Source organism: Limulus polyphemus, unplaced genomic scaffold (genome assembly GCF_000517525.1).
Source record: "Limulus polyphemus unplaced genomic scaffold, Limulus_polyphemus-2.1.2 Scaffold1350, whole genome shotgun sequence".
NCBI classification, from domain to species: domain Eukaryota; kingdom Metazoa; phylum Arthropoda; class Merostomata; order Xiphosura; family Limulidae; genus Limulus; species Limulus polyphemus.
In genome coordinates, this window is record NW_013666960.1 from 38,408 (window position 1) to 49,239 (window position 10,832).

The 10,832-nt window shown below is 34.9% G+C and overlaps 1 protein-coding gene across 1 annotated transcript in view; it reads left to right on the forward strand.

Annotated features, from left to right (window-relative positions):
* The first annotated feature begins 1,686 nt into the window (after positions 1-1,686).
* Positions 1,687-10,832, forward strand: part of LOC106463215 (band 4.1-like protein 4) — a 139,971-nt gene continuing 130,825 nt past the window's right edge. The window contains 1 exon segment of the mRNA XM_022390663.1: positions 1,687-2,135. Coding sequence (XP_022246371.1) covers positions 2,052-2,135 — 84 coding nt within the window. The 5' untranslated portion in view covers positions 1,687-2,051.

Sequence of the window (10,832 nt, forward strand, 5' to 3'; positions counted from 1 at the left end):
CCATTCAAATGTTCCTTCGTTTGTAAAATTATTTTTAAAACGCTATATTCAGGACTCTATTACGGACTTACAACATTAAAATCCGGGGTTCAGTTACCTGTAATGAAGAAAGCGTAGATATTCACATTGTGTAGCTTTGCACTAAAAAAAAACCTGACGTGACCTGGTGGTAAAGTTGCTCCACTTGCAATCTGCGGATCGTGTGTTCGAATCACATCTCCGAACTTGGTCGCTTTATCAGCTTTGGGGGCGTTATAATGATACGGTCAATTTCACTGTTCGATTAGAGTAGCCCAAGAGTGGGCGGTGGAAAGTATTAACTGGTTGCCTTCTCTCAAGTCTTTCATTTTCAAATTAGGGACAGCTAGCCCTCGAGTAACTTGGAGCGAAATTCAACAAAAGAACAACAGCTTCCATAGTATTTATACATTGCTAGGAATTGTACTATCTTGTCCGAGATTAATTAAGTTCTGAGTATTATCTTCAGTTTGAATTTCTGAGGTGGAGGGGGAATTCACTTGTTCCTTTCTTTTTCATTGCAGTAAGCCTCTTTACCGCAAAAATATTTCATTTATCTGTTTATTTGTATTTGCCAACGCAAACGGCTTTTCTTGTTCTAATGAGAAATATCACTTAACAAAATCTTATCTTGACAGTGTATCTTTTGTAGGTGAGATAATAATCTGATTTCAAAAACAATATATGTAATTTTTATGGATTCTTCAAGTTACTTTATTAATATTAGTGGCTTAGCGATGAAATAAGTGATGAAAGAATGGGAATACCAATTGTGCACTGAATAATCGCAATCTTTGCATATGTCATAGGTTATAAACATCGCTAAATACACATTGTACCTGCATGTGTGATAAATGTTTGTAATGTAAAATAGATGAACAACACGGAGTATCATTAAGGAAAGAAAATATTCTTCAGTTGTGTTTCCTCGTGACTTACATGATACCTTTATGTTTAGTAGAGATTACGATTTTTTTTATAAATATTTATCTTTTCATTGTGGTAATGCACGTTATCTTCTATAGTTAAACCACCAATAAGGAAATAGTTAAAAAGATGAATACGAAAATCAATAAATTTTTAAATCTTATTTTTACCTTAAAATCTCGAATCAGTAACATAAAGTTAGTACTTAAAACACGTGGGTACTTTGGTGTGAATTTTTTTATTAACCTAATATAAAAATGTAAACATAATACACAACCTTTGAATGTATATATATTTCAGAAGAGTATGCGTATATAAATAATGAAGTAATTTTTACTAGATTTTCTGGTCATTCATTTATTTGTTATTGTTTCTTTTTTACGTATAAAAAATAAATAAAAATATATATTTATATATCTTTTTGATTAATACGTTTAGCAGACGAATTGACTAGCTGGTTTATAGGAGATGGGCAATAGTTTTGAAGTTTTATCTTAAAAGAATATGATAGCACGAATTTACTTACAACCGATTAAAACCTTCACTTAAAGTATACAGTTTTGCTACTAGATGGCACAGTAACATTGATAAATACATTTCTGTGCCAAGCGTGATTGGCCCACCTGTAGAGTATTAGGCCTCGCGGTTAAATAGTATACAAGCAGAAAACTTGACGGTACTTACCAGGGCATGAGTTGAGAGTGATGACGGTACGTTCATGGGTATCAAGAGGTTGAGAGGACAAACACGAATATCCAATAAGTTGAATTTCACTACTGACCTGGTTACTGTTATGAAAGTGTAAGAAACAAGAAATTCTCATTTCTGAATCCGCTACTTTGTAATCAAACTGGGAGAATATTTGAAGCTAAAAGAGGAATATTAGAATTTTGTTTTCATAAACCCTACTTTTTTCTGTATAAAAGTTAGTGTCACTGTCAGCTAATACTGAAAATTTGAAAGATCATGCCACACAGAGTGCAATAGCCGATAAGTTCAGTTTCTTTTTACTTAAAATTTCTGTTATTTTTGGATTTTTTTTAAAGATTTTGTTTACTTAGAAAGAAACCTTGTTGTCAGAGCTAAATACTTTGGAAAGTGAAATTATGAAGTGTTTCGGAGAAAAGCCGAAGACTCGTCACTGCAAAATCATATTATTGGACGAAACTGAATTAATTCAAGAAATACAGGTATGATTTTCTAATATTTATTTTCTTACTAAATTCTGAATATCTTTTTTTAGTTGTTTGTGGGCGTTTTAAAAACGCTGCACTTAGTCACATTCAGCCTTCGACGTGGTATAGTTCCTAGAAAAATTATATTACACCTACCCAACTGTGATGGTGTGTAAACTCCATTGTGTGTGTGTGTGTGTGTGTGTGAATAACTTCCCAAACAGGAAGACCGCCAATTAAGTTTGCAAAATTAAAATAGTATTCACATTTCTGTATACCCTGTACTGGGAGATTGACACAAACTATAAATATATCTAAGGCTTCTCAGAGCGCATAGGTGGCATATTGCAGCACACAGGCCCGAAGCATAGACATTGAAGAAAGTGGACTGTCCGTTGCTGGAAAATTTGGAGTTGCGAAGCTATAGGTGACTCTGCAGAATATCGTGGGCCGAGCGTAGCCTACGGGTATTATGCCTGGACTGTGAATCCGATCTATTTCCGCTATAAGAGTGACAGTGAAATCCCACTATTCGATTAGACAAGACTCGCGCGAGAGTAGCTCAGGATTTGGCGGAGTGCTGTTGACTAGCTGCTTTTCCCTCTAGTCTATCAGTCCACAATTAAGGAGGCTATGCGCAAATAATTCTTGTGTAGCTCTCTACGAAATTATGAAACGAATAAACGGAACGTCGTAAAAAAAAAACACGTATGTCCAATGAATCTTAGCCTCAGTTTCCTGGAGGTCATGTAGTATCATCTTCTTAAACAAGTCAAGACCAAGAAGGTAAAATATTTTGAACGTATTGCAAAGCACAAAGATAATACATTGAAAAAGATGGTCATACAGGATAAGGGTCCCATGGAATGCAGAAGGCTAGGTGGAAGAATATCAAGAAATTTGTAGCATTACTCTGTTCATTAAGGCATGATGTACCATTAATCTGACTCGACCTTTTGATCTGAGGTCAAGGTCATAGTAAAAACAAGTTTGTATAAATAAATAATACGTCCACGTCTTACTTGGTATGTTTTTAATGACATAATTTATCACTAAAGATTATAGTCTGCAGTTGAAAAATGTGGGGCATTACGGCTGCAATAAACAATCAACCCCCCCCCCCCCATACACACACACACACACACACACACACATTCACACTTTTTTATATATAGAAAAGTTATTCATTAAAAAAGCATCGTGTCCTCAAAAAATATGTTAATAACAGTTCTTGGTTTTTCATTTTCGATTTCCCCCAAATTCCCTTGGTCCTCATTTGAAGTCCTACAATGAAGAATTCGAAAATGTCCATGTCAGTTTTATGTAAGTCCATGGATTCAGTTCTGAGAGCTCTTAAAACCCCTTTGACAATCATCACAAACGTCACAGTGAAAATTAGGTGTGCAGGCTTACAACGCTAAAAATCGGGTTTCGATACACGTGGTAGGGAGATTACATATAACCCATTGTGTAACTTTGTGCTTAACAACCTCTCCGGTATATTTCTTAAATACAGTTTCGAAAGGTTAAACAACACACACATAGATCCATTGCCCCCCCCCCCCCCCCCAGTTTTCTTTTTTCCTTATACGTAATTATTTCGTAACCCTAATGGTATACTTCAAATGTCATTTATGGCTAATGTTCAACTTTAAATTTAACAGTGGTCGTTATTATCGAATCATATAGTTCTATCGAAAGCGCGATACTTTTAAGTCATTTTACAATTATATTTACATTTTTTATATGAAATAAATATTTTGTATGTGTAGAGCTTTTAATAATTAACTCACGAAATTTTTGCGTAAAGAAGTATTTTTCTTTGTACATATACAAAGTAGTGTGTGAACATGTATTACTTTTATATAACCTATTAAGTGCTTCTCGTGCCTTTGTGATAGAGGTAATTGAAATATTTTATTATGTTTGTTTATCATAGTTGTCTACTCGTTATCTTACTAGACCTTTAATAAATATCTTCTACCAATTGGCATGACGCGTACTTTTTACGAGAACGTTAGCCCGACGTATGGTCTCTGTGTGTTTGTGATTTCTTTGTAGATCTACGCTCAAGGTTTGTTTACCACGTTTTTAGCAACAAGATGATTACAGTATGTAAAGGTACATCAAGCATGAGCTGTTCAACTAGCTTTACCTTACAGTTCCAGTCACTGAACAAGCAAAGCAACAGATAGGTTTACCCTCGTCCTAATGGATGGGCAGAATTGACGTACAAACAGAAGTGTACTGACTACTGTTAGGCTTAAAAACTGTTTTCAAGACTTAACGTTGGTTCACTTTGTTTTTGCAACAGCACCCGCTACATTTGAAGATTTTTTTCTTAGAGGGAACCAACCCCTTGTTCTTTAGAAGAAATAAAAAAAAAGTTGAAAATCGTGCGTAGTAACTGAGATTATCAGCCCTAACTCGGAGCCCATACACAAAAAGATCCCGCAACGTGTAAAACCAGGTTATCTTGAGCGGCAGTAACCAAAGATAAAAAAGAAAAAGGATCATGATCTGGGAATCGATATCGGGTTAGTGGTGCCTCCGGAGAAGGTGGAGGTTTTAGGTGCTTGCCGCTCCTTCATCATACTCATAACGTGAACCATCCCTCCTCCAGTTTCATATCGTAGGGTCTAACCCGCTTCTTTGGTGTTAGGGATCTGTTACTTTTTGTGGTTCGAGATAAAACTATTCTTGACGTCACCTGAGACTTATAGTTCACTTGTATTAAACAAGTATAGACGATGAAAAAAACTATGTGTGTGTGTGTAAATAGATTAAAACCACAAAGTAAAATGTCGAAACTTTAACTTGTTTACAGAGATCTTACGAAATTTAATAATATATGCCCATGAGAAATCACTCAAAACATGTTCATGTTATTCCATATATTGGTTTTGTTCTGGCCAGAATCGGATTAAAATAATTTGTTGTTCATGATAAATCATTCTGTGAAACCTGGCAGCCTCTAGAAAACCCTTGATATCCAATTTTGAAATTCCTTCGGGACTCTTTCAAAAAGCAACAGTTAATTTAAATCATTTGATGGTCTAAAGCTAAATGCAAGATTGCCATTTTTTTTTTTTCAAAATTCGTGGAATGAGTTAAAAATAAAATCAAAATAGATACAAGATTGGAAATATAAAGGACTTAGGAACTGGTCTAATTGGAGATTTTACATGTGCAAAACTTACAGATGATTTTCTCATAGTAAAACATATGTCCACACTGGAACCTGGCCTTTACCACTTAATTCTGAAGAAGGGTTTAGGTTATCTCTTTTTTCATGCCCTAGCTTAAAACCGTTATGTGACAACATTTCTCTTCTGTTGATATCTCGGATGGAAACCTCTTCCACAAACATCAACTCTAACTGTATTTAATATGGAGAGGTTAAGCACTTGAAAAAAACATGTGTTTGTTTAAAACTGAATTTTTATTGTTGGTTATTATTATTTTTTTAGTATAAAGATTGTAATTCAAACAAACAAATAACACTAAAACATTGTGATGTAAAATTTTTGTCAAAAGAAATTATGAATAATACAGCTAATAACATTGTCAACTAGTGTGAAGTTACGTTTCTATGGTTGTCTGCTTAGGGTTAATGCACGATACTGTACAATGGGCCCTCTGCGTTGTGTCCACTGCGGGTAGTCGAACCTCGTTTCCATGATACGTTACTGCAAAATAGTAGATATTTTCTAAACAAGATCTAAAATGATAGTGTACATGCTAGAAAAATCGAATATATCAATTATTAATTGGAAAATTCGATAAAAAAAGAAAAGAAAATCTGGTGTAGGGATATCAGTCAAAGATAGACAAGGGCACTGAATAAAATGATTTAGCAATCGCATTCTATGCAAGCTTCACTATACTGTAACATAACTGTACGAATTGATAATTCCTACATCTGTGTGTTTTTATTTTTTGCATTTCCAACTGCCCTTCAATGGCTTAGCGGTAAGTCTGAGGACTTGTAACGCTAAAATCGGCGGTGAACAGAACACAGATAGGCCATCGAGTAGTTTTACGCTTAACAATAAACCAAAAAGCATTTCCAACTTGTAAGTCAATATTATTTGTATTTTAGTTTCGACTTTTTATGGTGGCCTGTGATTAGGCACTGTTTTTTTTTTAACAAATGAAATGTTTACGCGCGTAAAGATTTTTTTGGGTTTATGTATTACTTTAGTATCCTGAGGTAATACATTTTATCAGGAAAAAAATAATAATAACGTAATGGGACCATTGAAGAAAATTATGTTAAATCATGTTTATTTATTCAATTAATATATTGCATTGATGCTTCATGTATATTCATGAACACTAAATGTGAAGTAGTGTTGTTGTTGTTTTTTTCGGAAAGTAATAGTTTGGAACAAACGTCTATCAACGTTTGAAGCATTCACAAAACTGCTAGATTCATTAAAAACAGGCCAGACTCGAAATGATGTGTCTCGCCAGTGTACTAACACTCACTAATCTTCACAGGCTCTATTCATCCAGACGTTCATTTTTGATTTCTAACGGGCGGAGCTAAAATAGCCATTGAAGCTGTAATAGCCAGGTCAGCGTTCTCAAGCTTAGAGCCCCAGCATTAGCTAAAGAACGTTGAAGGGCACTGGATCCCTCAGGCTAACCAAAACCCAGCATTATCCCATGATTTGTTCCTTCGCTCAAACGGTCAGTAGTACAGCAGAAAACTGCATCTTCTAGAAATAACAGTTTGGGTAGCCCAGAAAAACACTATTTGTTTGGAAATTGTGTTTCGTTTCTCATACATATACTTTTTTAAAGATATTACTTGTTTCAAGAACGTTGCGTTTTAGCAGACGTCACTTTCAACACATTACTACATCAAAAACCAATTTTTTTTAAATAAAGATAAGACAAATGAAACAATTATTACTTTGTAAAACATAAAAACAACAATTAAATATTATTTCGATCGCATATCTCAACATAAATTACGACGTAAACAAACTAGACTCTTGATTAAACTGGTTTCATGGCCTTAAGCTTGTTCTTCTCATCCTTTTATTTGTTTTTCTTCGAATGTTGCCAGGTTTCGTTTTGCATTCTTTTGAAAAGGTAATTCATTAATGTCTAATAACTTTAAATATATCCTTACAATCTCTCATTGAGTTCATTTATCTAACGACTTCACTTTTATAATTTTTCAATTGCAATCACATAATGGGCTATCTATACTATGCCCACCACGGGTACCGATGCCCGGTTTTTAGCGTTATAAGCCTTCAGACTTTTTGCTGAGCCAGTAGAAGACCAATGACTTGTATAATAAAAGTTGTATTTTCAAGATAGACAACTAAAAAATATAAGTATTTTGATTTTATGTAGCTTTTATTAAACTTGAAAACAAAACACTAATGTAATATTTCTGGGAAATGTTGTTACATACCTAATAAGATGTTTTCAAATACGAAAACAGTTTCTTTATTTAAAACACAGACAACATATAATACAAATTTTCTTCAATTCGATTGTCTCCTATGTACTGATGAAGTTTTTGTCATTGTACGTAAAACATTTTTTTTAGAAATAAAAGACTGTAAATTTATCATTGACCCACCGGGGGACAAAGTCATTGCATGGTCCCTTGTTGTCAATTTTTCGTTATGTTTGAATAGGCCAATGGCCCGTTGTTGTCGGTTTGTTCTGTTATTTTATATTAACTAAATATGAACATATAGATATATGTGTGTATGTAACTGTGGAAGTACTCCAGTTCTCTATATTGCTAAATCCTATCCTATCCGAATCCTATAATATATTGTGGACGTACTCCAGTCCGCTGTGTAGCTAAATCCCATTTTGTCCAAATCCTATATCCCTTTGACATAATATAATGTGAGAGTACTCCAGTCCGCTGTGTTGCTAAATCCCATTCTGTCCAAATCCTATATCCCTTTGACATAATATATTGTGAGAGTACTCCAGTCCGCTGTGTTGCTAAATCCCATTCTGTCCAAATCCTATCTCTTTGATCGTAATACTTGCGTTGATGTAACGAGACTTAAGCGTCTGGTATTTGAAAATAACAACACAGACTTGCAGCGATTCTAATGAAGCATGTAATCTTTCCTCACTCCCTTCAGGTAGATTCACCAAATCGATATATTTGTCAATTTATTTTTCTGTTATCTTTAAAATGAAGAAGAACAGGGATATAATTTGACATATAGTGGTACTAAAGTAGGACGTATCTCACGGAATTCTAAAACTGAAGAAGAACAGGGATATAATTTGACATATAGTGGTACTAAAGTAGGACGTATCTCACGGAATTCTAAAACTGAAGAAGAACAGGGATATAATTTGACATATAGTGGTACTAAAGTAGGACGTATCTCACGGAATTCTAAAACTTTTCACGTTATGCATAAAAATTGAATTACGAAGAGATATTGACAATTGATTCTGTGAAAAGGTTTCAATATATATATATATATGATTTAAAATGAGTAAATTGATTTTTGCTAGGTTATTGCGTCATTTTTTCATCGCATGTAATTTACATACCTGCGCAGCACAGAACCTACTGATGCCTCGCATAGCCTTGTAGTAGGGCGCTCCATCCCCAATTTGAGGGTCGCGGGATCGAACCCCATCAACGAAAATGCTCGCTCTTTCAGCCGTGAAGATGTTATAATGTGACGTTGGTAAAGAGTAGCCCAAGAGTTGATGTTGACTAGCTGTCTTCCCTCTAGTCTATCACTTCAAAATCAGGGTCGGTACTACAAGATTGCCCTCGAATAGCTTTGCGCAAAATTCAATAATGAAAAAAAAACACTTACTAAAAGTAAGAGCAATATGTTAAACAAATTATAATCATGGATTATACTTGAATCCAAGTACATGATGTAGTTCTGGTAGATCTCACAGCATTAAGTATTAGGATTACAACTGCAGTCAAATGATTACGATCAGAACAATTCCAATGTTAGATTTATGAAATGACCTTCACAAAACATTAGGCTAAGATATTGGTAATGTTGGGGGGATGGGGGTGCTGTGTTGAGGATTAGACCTACATGTCAGAGTTCCGACGGTGCTGCCACTCCATAGCGACTCAGTGGGGAGCCTCTAATCTAAGTCTCGTTGAAGATCAACAATACTATAACGATCAGCTGTAATGTTTTATGGCCTGGGACCCTGGGGGGGAGTGGTAGATCTAGGGAGACAAACCAAGGTTGGGCCGAAAATGGAATTTTTAAAAAAGGGACCGTCTTCCCATTCGTGTTCAGACTACACAAAAACTACATTTAGTCAATGGCGAAAACATCGCCTTTGGCAAGAGATACAGATCCGAAACTTTACGACTATTTAGTTTCTCAATATATCTTTCTTTAAACATATCGCTAAGATGATTTGCAGAGTCAGATAAGACGATATTAGAAGACAAATTTGTCATTTTTCAACTAAGACAAATGTAAGCACTTTATGTCCAATATGGCGGAGTACACCATAGACCACATGACTTTTGTTTTTTGACGTCATTGCAAGACCTCTGTAGATAACATGTATAAAATTTCTTTTCCTTCATATTCAACTAATTAAAGAAGAAGAAGAAAAAATACTTTGTCCGGACGCCACCGTCTTATCATTAGTGTCGCATTTAATTTCCATTCAAGCGAAACAAATTTAGGGAAGTTATAGACCCTAAATTTTTTCAGTGTGTAAAATGGCTTATTTTTTATTGCAATTATTCTTTATAGTATATATCTTAAAAAGTAAAATAGTGAAAAGAGATTGAGTTACTAACTGTAGTCAGCGTTTGGCCAATGCTTATATCAAATAACTGACAGGTGAGTAATGAAAGCTGTCCTCAGATTAGAGTAGACGTAGTTTAAAACGAGGAATGATAGATAGGTAAACCGTTTAAACTATATTCAAAATTTTCAACCATATGGTTGCTGAGATAGAAAGGGATAGCGCCACGATACGTAAAAGAAAGTGGGTGTTTTTTCTTGTAGCAAAGCCGCATCGGGCTGTCTCCTATATCCGCCGAGGGGAATCGAACCCCTGATTTTAGCGTTGTAAATCCGAATACTTACCGCTGTATACAGTTCATTAAAACGTAATCCAAAATCATTTTGTAAAGCAGACTTTCCTTCACATACGCCTTTTGAAAGATCGGATTAACGGATTTCTTAAATTAAGAACATTGGAATAACAATTGATATTCTACTCAATATACTAGTATATGACCAAACTCTTTACTTTTCAGTTAGTCATCTGAAGCCATCAGTGACAGTATATTTCACAGTATATTAATGAATATGGAAGTGAGTCATAAAATGACCAATAATTTCAATATCCTCAACAAATCAAACATGCTCGCCCTTTCAGCCGTGGGGGTGTTATAAGTTTTGATAAATCCCACTATTCGTTGATAAAAGAGTAGCCCAAGAGTTGGCGGTGGGTGGTAATGACTAGCTGCATTCCCTCTAGTCTTTCGCTGCTAACTTAGGGACGGCTAGCGCAGATAGCCCTCGTGTAGCTTTGCGCGAAATTCAAAACAAACCAAAACCTCAACAAATCACTAAGAAATACTACAAAACGGAAGATGTACAAATAATATGTTCTAAACAAGTAATATTTTAACTATTTCTTGTTAAGTACTAAGCTATACAATGGGCTATCTGTGATGCGCCCACCGCGGTTATCTAAACCTGA